Below are 19,797 nucleotides of genomic sequence, written 5' to 3' on the forward strand. Positions count from 1 at the left end.
CGATTACCAACTCATGGGTTGTGTGTTCAAATCCAGCTGGTGCTGGACTTTTCTTTTAACAAACACAATCTTCGAAAAAATAGAATAGCAATATTATGGACAATCAATTGACTTTTATATTTCAAAATATCACAACATGATCGATTCTAAGTCATTTTTGATAACAATGAATAGTCACCTTCTTCCCTTCTGACAACGGTCCCTGCTTCTGCTTCCTGCTTCTATTGTGTGTGTGTGTAATAGAGTAAATTTTTATAGAGAAATGGAGGCTGGACAGTATGCGTTACAATATAAACATTTATATTGATTTAAATCGTGTTTTGATTTAAATTGCAAACGCGTGTTTAATTATGTGTTTTTTTAATCATAATCAGACTAATGCAACATAAATTGATACAGTATCTTTGTCTTCTAAGTATCTTAATAAACTTTCAGCATAGCTTTCTACCCATTTAGATTTATTTTTCTTGGGATTTTGGGATCAAACGTGGAAGGATTAGATTGTAATCGTTTTTATTTTTCAAATACGTTTTAGAAAAGTATAATCTATACCTGCCCAGACTGTACGCCTTCCTAAACCCCGCCCTGACCACTTTCACTCCTGTCCTGCTCTTCCCCGCGCACCCCAGCCGGGCGCTCTTCGGCCTCTGCCCGGGACGAATGTATATTTTGATATTTACACCCGGCGCGGCACCGAGGGAGCGTCTGCATTTATAACTTAGTTTTTAAAATTAGTCAAGCAATATGAAGCATCTCCTTTTACTTTTAAGTCCCTTAAATACATTGAGCACAGCTTTCTCACCACTTAAGATTACTTTATGATACCATCCTTACACAAAGCAGAAACTTTCCGATGACATACAGTACAAGTGGAAAGATTACAGATTTTAATCGTCTTTAATTTTGTTACGTTATACGTTTTAGGAACGTTTCATCTAAACAAACACCACAAAACTATTCTCGATTGTATTTCTGATTGTTATGTTACACCTACAGTAGTTCACTGCTTTAAATACATCGAATTAAGAAAGTTAGGTGTAGCACTTTAGATCTTTTTTTCTGAACCAGGGAAAATCTGATCATGTTTCTCTATAACAATAATAAAAAACTTTATTTTACATATCACCTTTAAAAGTGGCATCTCAAAGCAATACAGTAGATGGAAAAACAGTTAAAAGGGACCAAAGTAAATACCAGACAAACGCAAACGCGTTTTTAATAAAATGCTTTTATTCATTCAGCAGAGAGTGAGAGGGACATCCAGCAGAGAGAGACACACACACCGGTTTCCATTGACAAAAGTAATTGTTTTTTTTCAATTCCTCTTGTCTAACAGGAATGTTTTGTTTGTGGACAGACTGTTAGACTAGAGGAAAAGAGCGCCTCCTTCTACGAAGCATTTCGTTGATCCGATCACAAATTCTTTTCCAGTCCCACGAAGTAAGGGTTGAGAATCTCCGATTCACCATGCTACTAATGGTTTCCCGGAGATTGCAAGGCAAGGCACTTTTGCCTCTGGACCCTCTGGATTTATGCTATATTCACATGTACGGCTAGAATGTTCATTGTCTTCCAATGAAAGGCGGGTGCCTTTTGCCGAAGTTGGGAGACATTAGAGGCTTGCCACACCCGGACTGTTAAACCAACGCATTAGCACGTCAACGCCCATTGAGGACCCGGGTGCAATAGTTGTTTTGTCCCTTGATTTACTGATCTGCATTAATTATGGAAATCGAGTTCCTGCTCTTTGCAGACGACATGGTCCCGCTGTCGCCCACAGAACAGAGGCTGCCCCAGAACCTGGCACTGCTGGAGCAGCACTGTCAGACCTGGGCGCCGACAGTCAATCTGGACAAGACCAGAGTTATGGTTTTCCAGAAAAAAAGCCAGACCTCGGGGAAACAGGTACAAATTCACACTTAACAACACATTAACACCTAACAACGGGAGCAGGGACGAATTAGGCCAGTACCCACTATTGTTAAACATACAGAAAAGAATATTAAAGTATTGAAGTATTGGCTTTAGTATTAGCCATACAGAACATTAAAGTGCCCCTTTTCCATTCAGCAGGTGCCTGAGCCGCTGTGTCCTATCTTCTGACAGTCGCTGTTGTGAATGTCTGTAGAGTGTATCTTATTTTTAGTACTATATTTTTGTATTATATTCCCTATTAATCAAACTCTAAGAGTATGTATCGGTTGTCCCCTCCTCCCGCCCCTCTCTGTGCACAGTAGAGCCTCCTGTCCAGCCAGCACATGTCCACAGACATTCACAACAGCGACATATCATAAAACGTTTGCACATATAGTTAAATTATTAGTTGTTTTTCAGGAAGTAAAAAAAAAACACTTGAATTACTTATCCAGTCTCTCGAAATAAAGTTATTTTTCAAGCAATGCAACAAACGTCGGGCAATGTGTTTTTTTTTTAATCCAACAGTGACAGCCACATCTTAAATCTTGTCAGTCAGCTCTTTTTTCTCTATTTGAATTGTGGCTTACACATCGCACGACTTTAAAAGCTAGAAAGACAGGTTTCGATTCACATTAGCTGGCGAGCCTTGTTAACAAAAAAACAGACAATACACAGGGAGGGGGAGGTCAAGCGAGAGAGAGAGTTTTTTACCCTCTGTCTAAAAACCCAAATAACCCGGGGCAGAGACTCTGGGGGGATCATTGCGTGGTACAGAGCGGAGCTCAGTCAATTCTTATGGAATGTGTTTTCTTTCTTCTTTTTTTCAGCATGGAATAAACCTGTTACTTGATTCATATGGATGCCCGGTTCCACCGGGGATTCAAAACATTTTTTATTTTTTTTTAATCGGGTATCAAAGGGAATAGCAGTATTAATAATGTAACATGCCACTGTTTGTGCATGAACAAAGTTATACTGAGATTTCCTTAGATACGTGATTAAAAAAAAAAAATTTGAATCCCCGGCGGAACACATTCCTTAAGAATCAGCGCTTTTACAGTATATATCGCCTTTAAAGGTGGCTTCTCAAAACGCTTTACAGGATAAAAACAACAAGAACAGCAACAACAACAATATTGTATTTCATTGCACTTTGAAAACCAAGTAATAACTTAACTATATGTGCAAACGTTTCATATGTCGCTGTTGTGAATGTCTGTGGAGTGTATCTTATTTGCCTTACGTCCTGGTTATCTTGCTCGCCCTCCCCCCCTCTCTCCCTCAATTCAATTCAATTCAAGGTGTTTTATTAGCATGACAGATGGGTACAATCAGTGTTGGGTATTTACTTTGCTTTGAGATTCCACTTTTAAAGGTGATATATAAAATTTTTACTAAATAAATCAATGAAATCGCTTTAACATGCTAATGCGTTGGTGTAACAGTCCGGGCATGGCAAGCTTCCAATGTCAACTCGACTCGATTGGAAGACAATTAACGTATTCTAGCCCTAAATGAATTATTTGCAAACATGGTTTACATAAAATACATTTTTCCAAGAAAGTTTATAATAATAAAATCTATAGTTGAAATCTGAGCCTAAATATAAAGAAAAAGCATTTTCAGAGAGCAATCACGCTTTTTTTTTGTAGAAAAAGCGATTAGGTTTATGAGCAATCTAATTACCTATTCGCTTAAAACGCTATATAAAATAAAGTTTATTTAGAGATGAATGATAAGTGTCGCAGTTTAAATAATTTTCGTAGTAGGGCTTGGACAGATTCCAAGTGCATTTTTGCAATTTACGTTGCATTGTCCAATGTGCTGCTGTAATACAGTTTAGAATACAGTAAGTCTAAACTGTATCAGCTTTATTTATGGGTTGTAATTTAGAAAAAGTCAAAAACCGCACTCAAAATGCAATTTAGAGCTTTCTGGCAAGAGGAGACACCCAAATTAACAATGTAACATGCCACTGTTTGTGCATGAACAAAGTTATACTGCAATTTTCCTTAGATACGTGATAAAAAAAAAAAAATTTGAATCCCCGGCAGAACACATTCCATAAGAATCAGCGCTTTTATACAGTATATCGCCTTTAAACACATATATTTAAACACGCGTTTACGATTTAAATCAAAACGTGATTCAAATCAATATAAATGTTTATTTTGTAATGCATAGGTGACTATTCATTGTTATTAAAAAGACTTAAATTCGATCATGTTGTGATATTTAGAAATATAAATTTGTTTGGTGCGAGTGAGGTTTTATTTAATCTCTGACCAAGGGAAACGTTTCATTTTTTCAAAGAAATGTTTGTTAAAAAATAGTCATAGTTCCATGGGATTCAATCACAGACCATGTGACATGGGAGTCAGGAAACTAACACACAGCGCCACCAGATTTGAAAATGCTATAAAATAATGTGACTAGGCACAGAACAAGTTTACAGCACAGTACAATAATAAATGCTGACCATGACTTTAGAAGCATAAATTACCTTACACTCAATTTAAACACAAGCTGTCTTTAGCCCTCTAAGCTGGTTCATACAGAAATGTGGAGAACCAGGCTCAGAACACACAGCTTCATTAGCGAATACATATCCAGGACAACTGGAGAAGACGTTTTACAGTGGATGGATTTTTAGAAACATCCCATCAGTGACATCACTGAAGTCAACTCCTAGGTAACTGTCGTGTGGATAGTTTCACAAGAATCAGACAAAGGTTTAAGCATCGCTTGTTCTAGATAAAACTGCAAAAAAAAACAACAACCCATAATGTACTTCTTTGCGGCTCTGTTTGCCCAAATCATATATTCACAACGTGAAATTAGAAAATAATATTACGTAACCAAAATCCGCAATATGGAAGCAGAACCTGTGTAATTGTTGACAGATGATGTACTCGTAACATTTTTACAAGACGAACTACAACATTTAAAAAATGACTTGTATGTACTTGATATCTCTTATCAATCCACGGCGACATAGTTAAAGCAGAGTCCCAGCACAAAACGAAACTAAAATGCCCTGGGCATACCGTTTCGCTCTTCTCATCAGTTGCTCAAAAGTAATTTGACCGTATGAAATGCATAATATAAACCTAGAAACATATACGTGAGCAGTATTTATGTAGTATCTGTGTCAAGACATACCTCTCAAATACTGTAAATCAAGTTAAAAATATCTCAAGACCGATTCTGGTCATAATGAAACCATGTTTCGTGTATGTTTTCTTTAAAGTACCATGACCAGCCATATACTGTATGTTTATGTTCCAAAATTAATATCGTTTATTAAGATTAAGTTTGTTAAGATTTCCCTTCAGTGGTAAAATTCCATATGAATATTCAATACTACAACGGGCACAGTAAAGACGTTTACTGTAAATCTTTCTACGACAGACCAACGGACCACGAGTGCCCCTGTTGGTCAACCAATCACGTACCGCGGTACCCCGCGTCAACTTGCGTCAAAATGCGCGACGCCGTAGCCAATTACCTCCAGTACGTGTCTTTGAATGGCTGCATCTGTACATCATATCAGAGTTTTGGAAAAGATGCTTGCTACAATTACTTATTACTGATTATATTGACATTTTATATTTAAATAGTTACATGTGGTTTTCTTATTTTTACTATAGAGCTGCAATGTTTGTCAGTATTACCTGGAAGTATCTTTGGTTTTCTGTTGTTTCAATATAGAGTAGCTTCCACAATTATTCCTAATTATACTTCTAATTATAGTTCTTACTTCTCAAAGCAGAAGAAATTATTTTAAAAAAGCAACAACTCAACTTTCCTTCTACTCTCCTTTCCTTCAGACATTGGTGGTACTTCTCTCATAGTTAATGGACAAAAGTTAATGGACTAAATCTGAAACTAATCTTAAAGTAACATTTTGCAGGTGTAATATAAGCACTATTTAATAAGGCAACAGCAGCACTTTAAGCCTCCACTGTGTATCTTCCCTCCCACAGACTAAGTAGATGATAATTCCATGCGAATGATGTCAAGACAGGTCAATGTCAATTGATTCTAACAGGAAATACAGAGCCTGGCAATGCAGTTCCAACAACTGTTTGGAAGACAATCTATTTCTTCTTCTGTGAGAGGCCCATATTTATGTGATCATCTAGCAAGAGAAAGGACTGGAAATATTCCTATTTAGTATATTGGTCAAAGATAAAATGTTTCCAAAACATAACCATATCTGGACACTCCCCAAACATGTTTAAACAGGAAAACAAGGTGTAAGAGGGGTTCTTGAAGATTAGTATTTGTGATTAAGAAGATTTTAAACTTCCCAAATATTACCTCAGGAAAAATATGTATTCCAAATTGCATCCACTGCTCAGGGTTTTAAATAAAGCCTGCATTAAAATAATCTAAGGTTTCATAAACTGTGTAGTGTGCTCTCTGAAGGCACCAGTTCTGTAGGGTTTGGGCATTTACTGGGACAATTATTAATTATAGCAGTAAATCACAAAATTGATTATTTTGATGGCTTTAGAATCCAACCATGCGATATAACTCAAACAACGCACACACACAGGTACTAATACACGAGGATACATTTATTAATACAAAGAATATGCATGTAAACCTAACAGATCTTATCGTGAGGGTTATCAGAATACAAAAGGTATATAATCAATCAGTTACGAAGAGTTACATATATCAAGAGGACATACGTTCGGTATATCATTCATTTAGACCGTTTCATAAATGAACTTGGTTATAACTTCTACATTGGATACTCAAAACAAGTACATAACTCTTAGGAATTAAATTGATATCAACTGGTTGGGATAACAATTGAATTCTCGAGTTGTAATGTGTTGAAGTTGAATACTTATCCAATCTCTGGGGATTCAGATCTCCTGCGGGCTCAAAGAAGCAGTTGCAGGCTTGTTGCTGTCCAATCCGCGCTGTCTGGCTAGGTGCCAGGCTGTGCTGTGTGGCTTGCCACAGTGCACTGCTGATGCTCAATGAAGACCGGCTAGTTATTGTTGGCTTAAACTAGCACAGTTTGTGCACAGGAGAAAAGATGACTATGGGTCCCAGCGAGTCAGGAAGAGGACCGGTTCGTTCCTGATGAAGTGCTAGTTCTGAATAGTGATTCAGCTGTCCACAGTTCCGACCTGTTCACGAGGCCTGCAGCTGATGCTAATCTCATGTGGATCCTCTGGTTACTCTCTGGCAACCTCCGCTCTCGACTCTTAGAACAAAGGAAAGTTCTGGTACTCGGACACACTGGCCGTTCCGTGGTTGTCCGGGCTGAGTCTCAGGATGGTCAGGAGGCACGCTGCGAGAATGTCCTGCCCTTGGGAGCCTTCTGCTCCTGGGCCGTCCTGCCCTGTAATTCTCCTTTGAAATTCTCCCTTTCAAATAAGTCCACTACAGGCTCTCTGTGTTGCCTGTTTTTACCTGGAGGAACTTCAGCTCGTTCATTGGCTGAAAGTTCCATGGGCATCAGAGTCCCACGTGGGTTACTCGGCTCTACCAGTACCTGATTGGTTGATCAAGGTGAGATATGAGTCACTTACTCCTGACACTTAGGAATGCAGTCCAGATGTCCATCTGGCACTCCCTAGACAGATAGGCGCCAATGGATGACCATTGATCATGATAGCCAGGCTTAGCTAAGTGCATCCCCATTTGGGAGCTGTCCCTTATCAAAAGAAAACATCTTTAAATCAGCCTGCATGAATAGTTTCTCTGTGGCTGCACCACAGAGATGAAGAGAGAGATGGGGCCTCATTTGGGAAAGCACAGCAACACTTAATTCTTTCTTAATAAGCATTGCCGCTACAACTGTAACTCAATGTTAATTTAGCAAAAATATTTTCATGTGTCCTGTACATCAAGATTTTTTTACTTTTGGGAATTAAATCATATTAAATCATATGGGAATTTAACATATCCAGATAAAGTTTAATCCTCTAATGTTTTTAGGCATCTGATACTTTCACAACATTATGGATCCACTGTCTGGATACTGGAGGAGTCTTATTTCACAGGTGGGCAGGCTTCTGCGGCAACTGAGAGGCAAGTTCCCTCTCAGGAGCCATATGAGTCTCTGCCCTGGACATGATATTCATGACTGGTTCTGTGCCCTCTGTCCTGGATGATGCTTCTATGCTAGATGACATAGGGAAGGTTGGGAGGTGAAAGACTGGAGGATACTGAGCCTTGGTGCTCCTTGCATGATGGTGCCCTTCAGAGTGGGGCTGGCCAGCCATGAAGAAAACTGTAACCAATTTCCCATCTTCAGGATGGAGCAGCAGTCTTATTGAGCGCACTCCTACTGGGTGCCTTTCATAGCTGAAAGGCTGAATTGGTGCTCTTGTGTCAAACAGTTAAGCGAGGAGTAGAAGCAGCAAATCTCACTGGCTTCCTGTCCATAGACCCAGTGGTTGCAGCCTTAGTGTTACCCTCCATGTTATTGGTATTATTGAAGGACCCTACTTGCGCCAAAAAGAACTGCTCCCTGCTGACTGGTTTCTGGATCTCCGGGTCCTACTTATGATGGTATGAAACTGATGTGCTTGGGAGGACAGAAAACACAAAGCCTTACATTATTTATATTTTTTTTCTGTGGGAGCAAAATTTCATTTTATGTTCCTTAGGGCCTTTGCCTCAATCAGGTATTAGATCCAGAAGCAGATTCATGAAGAAAATGTTGTACTTTTTGTTTTTTTCTAATGGCCGATCATTTCATAAGAGACAAGATCCCATCTGACACACAACTTAATTGAGACTTTTCATAGGAAATTTCTCTACAACCCTTCTTTAGCAAATTTCACCATGAAAACACTGTAATTTTCAAATCTGGAGAATGATCCACTTCACTGAAATCATGATCTGACCTGGCTAGTGAGCAGTACTGGTAATGTACAAAATGCTCAGTCCTCTGTCCCTGATGGAGGTGATCAGGCAACAGATCTTACTGACTTTTGAAGCTGAGTTAATAATTATGTGGTATGTGGCAAGGTTCCAAGGGAATATAGTAGTAAGCGACATAAATTCATCTAAAAGCAACTAATGTACTCCCAAATTAAATGGTATAGAGTATTATTAAATAAAACACAAATTGAGGTTTTGGACAGTCTCAACAGGAGCATGATAAGAAAAGAAAAGTGAAGGTAATGTTGACAAAGAACAAATTCTGAAAGAATAAAGAATGGATTTATAATGTTTTAAGGGTGGCTTACATCTTTGGGTCCTAGAGTCCTTGTGACAACGGAGGAATTATAAAGTTCACCTGAATGTTTTATTAAAAAAACTTAAGCCTTGTTATGAAGCTCAAAATAGGGTGTCACAATGACCACCAGGTGGTCATCAACAGAGCATAAAGTCAGTGCTCTCTTGATGGGCGTAGTTTCTCATAGAATATTTATAGAATGAGGTGAAAAAGCATGTACTTTGTGTAGGTATTTCAGTCTGCAAACATTCTGCATTCAGTGGTGGTCAAATATCCTCATTAGCATTTTAAGAACATATAAGAGGCTACTGACAGCACCTTCTCAAATAAAGCCAATGCAAGCTTCACAAAATACTTATTGTTGGGGTGCGAATGCATTTCAACACCATACATTTAGATATAAACTGTTTGTTGCAGATGTTCTTTTTATATACTGTATATTGAAAGTCATACAAGTCTTTAGTTAATTTGTTTCTCAAAAAACAGAAAGTGAGTGTTCATTTCATGCTGAAATAACTTTTAATTACAGCTCATCAACGGTTTTGATACATTTGGCTATTGCATTTATATTAGCTGGATTCATTAGTCATCCAATAATGATGATAAATTATTTCATTCATGATAAAAATGAAAATCACTTGTTTTATAAAAATAATGCAGATGGATGTGCTGCTTGAAATGAGATATGTTTGTCCTTGCTTACACTTGCTTTTCACCAGATGCCAGTAAATCTTTAAGGGAAAATTTTGCCTTTTACAGATTCAAGGAGCTATTCTTATAGTTTCCTTGCTCCAGGTCTTGCTGGGAGTGTCAGGCCTCATTGGGTTTCTTGTTAGATTTATTGGTCCTCTAGCTATTGCACCAACCATAAACCTCATTGGACTATCACTTTTCATTGAGGCTGGGAAGAAATCTGGGGGCCATTGGGGAATTGCTGCCTTGTAAGTATTAATCTGTTATTTCACTTTTTTTTATTTGTTTTTTTACTTTTAAGTATAAACTATATGTTTTCCTATCCTTGGCAATCTCCTGACATCTGTGAAATTGAATCTACAACTGGGAATTATATTAAATATGCTCTTTTCTAATTCATAACCTTGATAATACAGAGATTTTACTCCTCTAAAAATGAGGTGACAATGGCTTGCGTTCAAGTAAATTGATATTTGTCATATGCAGCATATACAGTTTTTCTTGCAAGCCTTTTACTTTCAAACTATTACATCTGTATTCCGGGTAAAACACTTTGTAGCTTTTTAAGAGAATCAAAAATCTCTGGAGGCCAAACTCATCACCTTTGAGCCCAAAAGTAGTCGAACTTGCAGTGGCTATAAGCAATTTCCAGTTCACAATTATACATAATGACCATTTTTAAAGATTTTGTTCTTTATTTTTTTTTTACCATAATGTTTGGTTTTAATCCCCTGAGCTACATTTCTGTGTGGACCTCCTACAAAGACAAAACATAACCATTTTCAAAACGTTTTCTAAGTACTCTGTACATGATAAAAACAACTCATACCTTTTGTAAAAAAGGCTGTTTCCCAATATTTTGTTTTTAACATTTTTGCTCAATATATTTTTTAAAAATATAACTTTCAGGCATACTGTATAAGCCTTATCAGTGTTAAGATAATGTACATATCCTTTTAATTAATATTATGGTAATAATGATAAACTATTTAAACCCTTACTCTAACTAGAATGTGCTATAGTACAAGTGTAGTTTGTTTAAATTAACTGTTTAGAAATATACAATGACTTAAAAGTTTTCTTAAGGTTTTAAAGTTACTTGAAAACATATTTACCATAATTCTACATAAACAGCACAATAAATCAAATTACAACACTGTTCTCAGTTTCATTCTGATGATTTCACAGGAATCCTCATTAATCAATTTTTCCTTGTTGTAATTTAAATTGTTTAATTAAAAATAAATCAAACTAAGAACCATCATAAAGCCATTTATCTTTGATCTGTATACTAAAAACTATTTTGTCATCTAAACAGGACTGTGAGCCTCATTCTCCTTTTTTCTCAGTATCTAAGTAATGTGAACGTCCCCATATTTGCCTACACAGAGAGGAAATGGAAAATTATCCGATACCCTCTTTTCAAGCTTTTTTCAGTGAGTGTTTCTACCACTTTATCTGCCAGTTGAATTTAGTGGCTTTTTAAAAAACTGACATATCATGTGGAAAGCTCAGTTAATTTTGCATCTCAAATGTCATGTTTTTTAACGGACCCAGCTTTATTGCAAGAGTTAGCTCCCTATAGGCCAATGATATTCACTTGAGGTCATGTAGGGTTGCACTCCTTCAGTTATATACAGTAGATTAGCTCTAGTTGTCAATGAGAAAAGACATGGACACTGTGCTTTGTGGTTATGCTCTATAGAGTTTAGGAATACCACCTGTCAATTTTAGTCTCCCAGTGGCTGGAAATTGGCTTAAGAATGGATAACATATACTGTGACCTCCTCTGTTTTAGATGTTAAAAAAACAGTTAGGGGCACTTTGGAAAAATGATCAAACCCATGCACCTTTAGCTATATCAAGTAGAAATCTAAAAGAGACACTTCAATGCAGACCATGTCAATAATCAACTTAGACAAATATCCACCATAGCCAGAGTTTTCCATGCAGCCTACAAAGAGGCTAAATGCCTTAGTACCCACTTTTGGACACCATATTCATTTTCAGTAATTGAATATGATATGGGATAGATTTTGCTTTCTAATGTTGAATGCTCAAACACTAAACACCACATTTTCTCAGAAATGAAGAGAAAATACTGTACACCCTGGATGGAAACTGTGTCCTTCATAGGGCAGACACATGCTGTCACACCAGAAACAATTTTACCAGAAGCCACTAGCATGTCTTTGGACTGTGGGAGGAAACCAGAGCACCTGCCAGAAACTCACACAAACACAGGGAGAACATACACGCTCTACACAAATTGAACCTAAGGCACCAGTGCAGCAATACAGCAGTGCTAACCCCTGGGCAACTATACTGTCCTTTAAATACAACAGTGCCTTCTAATTTATCAGAATGTTTTAATATTATCCTGCTACACTGGGTCACAGTCTCCAAGCTTTTGGGAAAGTGTTGCATTTGGTGTTCCTACAAAATGTGTCTGATGTTAGATATATCTAGCAAACTGATAGCAGTACACTAAAAATGTAATAAGATGCATTTGCTTTTTAGACATTTCAAGTTGTTTAATTTGTTCTGATGGTACTTCTGTATTTCTGTAATACAGGTTTTGTTTGGAATGTGTGGGTCATGGGTTATTTGTTTTCTACTGACATACTTTGATGCACTGCCCTCAAAGCCTGGTGACTATGGCTACACTGCACGGACTGATATCAATCTCAATGCTGTTAGAAGTGCTCCATGGTTTCATGTTCCTTATCCAGGTAAGTTTCATCATAGTTCCACTGAACACTATCATCACATCAAGCCTGTTTTGACAGGATATGGAAGCTGATTCAGAGTTTTCATAAACTCATATGCATAACACAGTGAACAGTAACCGTAAATCCAGAATAGAAAGAAACTTCTTTTCAGATATCTAATATATGATATAGATCTTTATGTCACATGCTGAAATTATAAGGCTTTTTATAATCCATAAGGAAACAGCTCAGTTGAATAATAAAAACAATTTAATAAATAAATCAGGGATTCTCAGAACTCGACATGAGGTAAATATTTATTTTATTTACATAGGATATATATTTCTTCTTTGTAAGTAAAGTTATTATATCTGTCTTAACAGTTAAATAATATTTTAAAATTCCTGAACTGTGGAAAGTATTTGATAAAACAGTACTTGTCTGCTTCCAGTTAATAGACGACTGGATGAGATTATTGGATAATTCAGCTGCTGGCAACATATAAAGCTAGATGAGACAAATAACTAATTCATCACTTTTGTAATATGCTTTTTTTCTGGTTTCACACATCTGTTGCAAGGAGTCTCAAACCTATTAAATAGTTTCCCTGACAAGTTGCAATAAGGTGAATTGTTTTTCCTTGTTAATGGTATTTGCCCAGATGAAATCATGCTGGGAATTCCCCTTTCATTCCAAATGTCAATAGTCTCATCTAACCCCTCTCTCTTCGTATAGATCCAGCAAAGGCTGAAGATGCAGACAGCTTTAACTGATATAAAATTAAACACATGGTGTGAGTTCACCACACTTACCCTCCCTACAACCACTGATTTGAGTCATTTTTATTCACTGCATTATTGGTATTTTAATAAAGTTAATTTGCTTAATATAATTTCCTAGGCTTGGTGATTTATTTGTTTGTCATTCCTATTTAATATTTAGATACTAAATTAATGAATTACTTAAAAATTTGTTAACATTTTTCAGTAGATAACGGAAAGAATCTGAAGATATCTGGGGGGGGGGGCTCAGTGAATTTATCAGTGTATACTAAGAAATGAATATAATTTTTATAGTTTAATCTTTAAAAAAGATGAAGATATGTTCTCCTATTTGCAGTAGAGCATAATGATCTTGACATAAATGTCAAACTTTAAATAATTGGAACGCATTGAATCTGGGATTGATAGAAGAGTCGTCTTACATTTCCTCATTCGTCCCTGTGGATGGTAGCTGAGAGCTGAGGAATGAAAAACACACAATTAAAACTTGTCCAAATTTGATGGTTCTAACATAAAATAAATAATTAAGGTGTAAATATTTAAAAACCTTGAAGTGGTCACAGAGCTAATGCAATCATCTAAGCATCTGCAGCGAATATGGAAATGTGTTAATACTGTATATTAAAATACCATGCTCTTTAAAAAAGTAAGCATATTAAAAAACTATATAACAAAATAACTCCATGCTCTTGACTGCTACTTTAAGAATCCTGTGGCAACTTCCGCCATATCTGAAAATCCTGGCACCATACAGTACTTCTCAAAACTGGGAAATATCCATGTTTCTAAATTCTTTAACTGCTCCACAAAGCATGACATTCTCTCTCTTCTGTTTTTAAGTAGTGGTGTTTTAGTACATATGGCTCAGGTACTATGCATACTGAAGAATGTGACAGCAGAGTGGAAAAGTGTATTTTTGCAGTTGGTTGCTGGCAAGTTTCAGAGCAGTTCTCTACCCACATAGCTCGGTTAATAAGCATGAATTGCAGACAATTCCTAAACTGTCCATACAATTATAGATAGCTATTTTTCACATTTTCCCTTATAACTGTTTTCTTTCTTTTACTTGCTGGGTAATGGTTGTAAACAAACTGGGGATCAGGGAACTCTAGTTAATAGTAGTAAGATTTCTCTTCTTTTTTGTTTAAATTTTATATACTATCAAAAGAAATATACCTTAATCGCCACACATGCTATTAACCTCTGTCTTTCAGTGTACACCCCTTGTTGATAATCCTGGTTAATACAAAAAGCTGATCTGTAGAATGTACTATGTTTTGTCTTGACAACACAGAGGCACAGTGGTAAACATTACTGCCGGGAAGCTCTGAGGCCCCTGTTTCAATTATAGATTTCTTATGCTACCTGTGTGGAGTTTGTATATTCTCTGGGTGTTCCGGTTTCCTCCCATAGTCCAAAGACATATTGGTAGCTTAATTGGCCCTGGTGTGAGTGTGTGCCCTGTGAAGGACTGGTTCACCATCCAGGGTGTACGGTATATTGCATTGTGCCTGTTTCATGCAGGGATAGGCTTCTGCTACCCCATCCTCAATTATAGCTGTGGGATCTTAAAATAGTGACAGAGATTCTGAGCTGGCAATAACATTTTCAATTGATTGATGAAATGTCTTTTTAAAAGTACTATACTTTTTCTCTCCAGGTCAATGGGGTGTTCCCACTGTGACCCTGGCTTCTGTGCTTGGAATGATGGCTGGAGTTCTCGCTTCCTCCATAGAGTCCATTGGGGATTATTATGCATGTGCACGTCTGTCAGGGGCTCCCCCGCCACCCACTCACGCTATCAACCGGGGAATAGCAATTGAAGGGATAGGATGTATTTTAGCGGCCATCTGGGGAACTGGAAATGCAACCACGTCATATAGCCAAAACATTGCTGCCCTTGGAATAACAAAGGTACGTTGTCAGATTGATTTCTGGATTTTATTAATAAACGGTTACCTATACTTTTATGTCACATCCTGTAATAATGTTTAGAATCACAAGAGAACCTATTGAAAAAGGATTTAACAAAAGTGAACTAGTTTTAAGAATTCTGCTAAGTTCTTTTTAATTGTTTATCATTGGACATAGAGACTCCATTATATAATATAAATAGCCATTAGCTTCATTATATGTAGTACCTTGCACTGGTTGCTCAGATGTTATCCTCAGAGCACTGAATAGTTACATTTTTTTCAACATGAAGTTTTTCTTCTTGTTGAAACGTCAAGAAGAACTTCAACAAGATATTGAACTAGCACTGTGAACCCTCGCACCTTCACTCCACAAAACTGATCTCATTCACCAACCTCTGTGCAAATCACTCAAATTGCCATTGACAGACATGGAGCCAGAGATGAGGAAAACTCAGATTTAACCTTAATTCAGAGAATTTGATAGAGACACAGTATTGAAACAAGACTTACAGGGCAATGAATGATCTGCTATTTCTGACTCTAAGTCAATGTTACCCATTCCACATGTCTCTGACCCTTCTCGCATTTCCATGCACACTGTGTTTAACAAATGCTCACGCCGCAAGTAATGTACCTATCACCATTCACTGCTGTCACTATTTCAGTTCCTCTCTTTCCTCACTTCTCCGCTCACTATTATGTATTCTCCTTGAGCTCCCAAGTGCGTGTTATTTGCTTCTACTTTCTATTTGGTATCTGACCTTCGAGCTTGCCCCGTTTACGATTTAGCCTTGCGTTTCATATTGTGGCTCTCTAGTAGTCTCTACCGTTATCTGACCTACTTGCTTGTTTCCTGGATTACGTTTTGCCTAGCGATTTGGATTGGTATTCTCTCTCTCTCTCCTGAGTCCTGCACAGGATCCATACTCCCTACCTGTACCTTGTTACAGTCAATCAATATTCTTCTCCTTATTGATTTAAATGCAGCTTTTTACACTGTCAATAGGTATCACACTGGAGCACATGGAAAGCCATCAAGAGATCACTGATAAATGTGATGTTGTCCTAAAAGTTATGGATCCAACAGAGTTTTCTTATGCTAAACTATGACAAGAATGAAGTTATGTTCATAAGCTCCCACTATTTCTTATATTCTTATATATTTCTTATATTTCAATATTGGTGACTTCAGTGTTCTTGTAATGGAAGTTAGAATCCTTAGTGTTACTTTTGACCTTACTGAAACAAATATTAAGAACATCACAAGGGTAACTTTCTTCCATGTGGTTAACATTCCATGGTTCGTATGTGCATTATTTCAAGAAATAAATTGAAAAGAATAATAACGAAAATTTATTTCACTGTTAAAATAAAAGAAAATAAGAAAATAGGCTACTTCTTCTTTTTCACAGCGTTAGTCCCAGACTGTCCTGGGGTCAGCTGCTTTGGTTACTCTTCTCCACTTGTCTCTGTCGAGCACATCTTCCTCACTCACTTCACATACCTCCATATCTTTTCTCACACAACCTATCCATGTCTTTCTAGGCCTGCCTCTTCCCCTGTTACCTTCCACCTCAAATTCCATTACCCTCTTTGTTACTTCCTCAACATCCCTCCTCATGATATGTCCATACCACCGTAACCTCGCCTCTCGCCTCTTCTCAACTACATCCACCACCCTACATCGTCTACGGATTTCTTCATTTCTGATCTTATCCTTCATTGAAATCTGCAGAATCCATCTCAACATCCTCATTTCAGTTCTTCTCATCAAGTTCTCTTCCCTCTTTCCAACTGCCAAGCATTCAGCTCCATATAGTAGTACAGGTCTAATCACAGTCTTGTACATTTTCCACTTTAACTTTCTAGGAATTTTCCTGTCACAGATTATTCCAGTTATTTCTCTCCACTTGTTCCATCAAGCTTTCACTCTTTGTTTTACTGCCTCCACTGTTTCTCCTCCTTTTACCAGTTTTGATCCAAGGTATTTAAAGCCATCAACCTGTTTCAGTTTTCCTCCATTTGTCTCCTCAACATTGGTCATAGTATCTCCTCTTCTCTCCATTACCATTATTTCAGATTTTTCTGCGTTCATTTTCAGTCCACCCTTTTCCAGACTCCTCTGCCATTTGAACACTTTCTCCTGTAGTTCTACTTCTGAGTCTGCCATCAGTGCCACATCATCAGCAAAGATGAGTTCCCAAGGCACTTCTGTTCTCTGTCAGTGTGTCAATAATGTTTATAAAAAGGAAAAGACTTAGTGCTGATCCTTGGTGTACTCCAACTGTGATTTCAAACTCTTTTGTCTCTCCCCGTTGTGTGCCCACCTTCGTAGTTGCATCTGTATAGGTTGCTTGAACTAACTTCACCATGCTTTCTGGTACTCCTTTCTTCCTCAAGCACCAATACACCACCTCTCTGGGCACACGGTCATATGCCTTCTCCAAGTCCAGAAAGGCCACATACAGCTTTTTCCCTTTCTCTAGTGTCTTCTCCTGTAACTGTCTCATCACAAAAATGACATCTGTTGTGCTTTTCCCCGCTGATAATCCAAATTGTGAGTTGTGGATCCTGACTATCTTCCTGAGTCTCTTGTCCAGAATTTTTTCCAGGATTTTCAATCCATGTTCCAGAAGTTTTATTCCTCTATAGTTTTTACACTTCATTGGGTCTCCTTTCTCCTTGTAGATGGTAACCATACTGCTTTTTGTCCATTCTTCTGGAATTCTCTCTTCCTTTGCAATATTGTTTAGCAATCTCGTCAGCCACTGAATCCCCTCTTCATCGAGGTTCTTAAAGTGTTCTGCTGCTATTCCTGATGGTCCAGTTGCTTTGCCCACTTTCATCTCTTTGATTGATTCTGTCACTTCCTTTACTGAAATTTCTTGGATTGGTCCACACACTACGTCTGCCTCCACTAGGTTCTCCCTCTCATTTTCTACATTTAACAGATTTTTGAAGTACTCCAGCCATCTTTGCTTGATCTGTTCTTCTTTAATCAAGACTCTGCCTTCTCCATCCTTGAGTACTGCCACCCAGATAAAATATTTTTTTCTGTCTCGCTCTATGTTTAGCAATCTTGTAGATTTGGTCCTCTCCTTCCTTTGTTTCAAGTTTCTCATACCATTCTTTCCAGACTCTTTCCTTTGGTCTTGCTATACTTCTTTTTGCTACCTTCTTTAGTCTCTTATATTCTTGTAATTCTCCAGTGACATCTTTCAGTGCCTTGTATGCTTTTTTCTTTTCCTTCAGTGTTTCCTGAACTTCCATATCCCACCACCACTCTTCATTTTCCCTCGGTCTGCCTCCTCTTGTCTTTCCACAAACCCTGGTAGCAGCCTCTTCTAAGATGTGGCTACTGTAATGCCTTAATCTCGGGAACCTTATAGGTAACAAAATAGGCTTCAGTGTGTTCAGAACTCTTTGGCTTATGTACGGTAATAACAGTTCTCTACATCAGTACATGACCACTGTACCTGGCTCCTGTAATATTTATAGTAAAATCTGAGGTCCTCCTGATTGCATCACTGAATGGTCTAGCTGCAGCTCATCTTAAGTACCTATTGTATGAGTACTGTCTGATTTTTAATACAGCATATCTGATATCTGCTGATTCAGGTCTTTTACTCTGTCAAGAACACGATCCACATGTTGGGTAATAGAGTCTTGTTTTGTGCAGCACATCTGTAGAACTCACTGCTAAACCCCTAATAGACTGTGAAACTGGGAAATCTCTCTTACAGACATACTGTATATAAGCCAGTTAGCTACAGTATGTGTATGCCTTTTTCTCTTTCTTTGAACATCTGTTATACATATTACCCATGAGCAACTGAACAAAGATTTGCATGTCTTGAATAGTGCTCATAAATAAAATTGTATTTTGTACTTTTATTCTATTGAAATAAACTGATATATTGATAGGTAATCATACTGTAGTGTTTACAGGTTCTTTTCAGAACAAAAGAACAGTGGAGACGCGATTCACAAACCAAGCGCTAGCTTTATTCGTTAACAACCACACAAAACCAAACACAGGATATACACGCACATGAGGAGACTGACGGAACACGTACACATCTTTAGGGTGGTAATTACTTTACAACACGCTATACTTTTACAAGACTACACAGGGCACTAGAACTACTAGGACATTATTTACACAGGTAGGGTCAGGGTCATTTATATTTAATTCCATATCTGCTGGGTCCTCAATGCATACACTACATACTGATCATACAATACGACCAATGAAGAAATAAAATAAATTATAACTAGGTCATAATAATCTGTGACATTTTAAAAAATGTTCACTATCCAAATATTTATGTGAGGACTTCCTCTGAGCAGCCCTGCTTGTTCTCTGAGAACATAAGTTTACTTAAGATTAGTTATTGATGCTGGCTGAAAACAAATGTGCATTTAAAAAAAGTTAATCTTCTTTTATAGATAACTAAATGTTAATCACCAAACCACTAAAAAAAACATTACAGAACACTTTGTTTGAACCATTATTGTAATAACTCCAATTTGTACATTTTGAAGTGAAAATTGTCTTATCACTA

The 19,797-nt window shown here is 37.4% G+C and overlaps 1 protein-coding gene and 1 long non-coding RNA gene across 2 annotated transcripts in view; one reads left to right on the forward strand and one right to left on the reverse strand.

The window, feature by feature from the left end:
* Nucleotides 1–19,797, forward strand: part of LOC148654638 (solute carrier family 23 member 2) — a 60,295-nt gene that overhangs the window by 13,523 nt on the left and 26,975 nt on the right. The window contains exons 5-8 of the mRNA XM_088647185.1: nt 9,890–10,071; nt 11,142–11,259; nt 12,399–12,555; nt 14,977–15,230. Of these exons, the coding sequence (XP_088503311.1) occupies nt 9,890–10,071; nt 11,142–11,259; nt 12,399–12,555; nt 14,977–15,230 (711 nt within the window). The remainder of the gene's footprint in view (nt 1–9,889; nt 10,072–11,141; nt 11,260–12,398; nt 12,556–14,976; nt 15,231–19,797) is intronic.
* Nucleotides 1–19,797, reverse strand: part of LOC148654639 (uncharacterized) — a 31,024-nt gene that overhangs the window by 7,571 nt on the left and 3,656 nt on the right. The window contains exon 2 of the long non-coding RNA XR_015941502.1: nt 13,739–13,767. This is a non-coding gene — a long non-coding RNA (uncharacterized LOC148654639). The remainder of the gene's footprint in view (nt 1–13,738; nt 13,768–19,797) is intronic.

The sequence above is a fragment of the Lepisosteus platostomus genome, chromosome 9 (assembly GCF_059453375.1).
Source record: "Lepisosteus platostomus isolate fLepPlt1 chromosome 9, fLepPlt1.hap1, whole genome shotgun sequence".
Classification (NCBI taxonomy): Eukaryota; Metazoa; Chordata; class Actinopteri; order Semionotiformes; family Lepisosteidae; genus Lepisosteus; species Lepisosteus platostomus.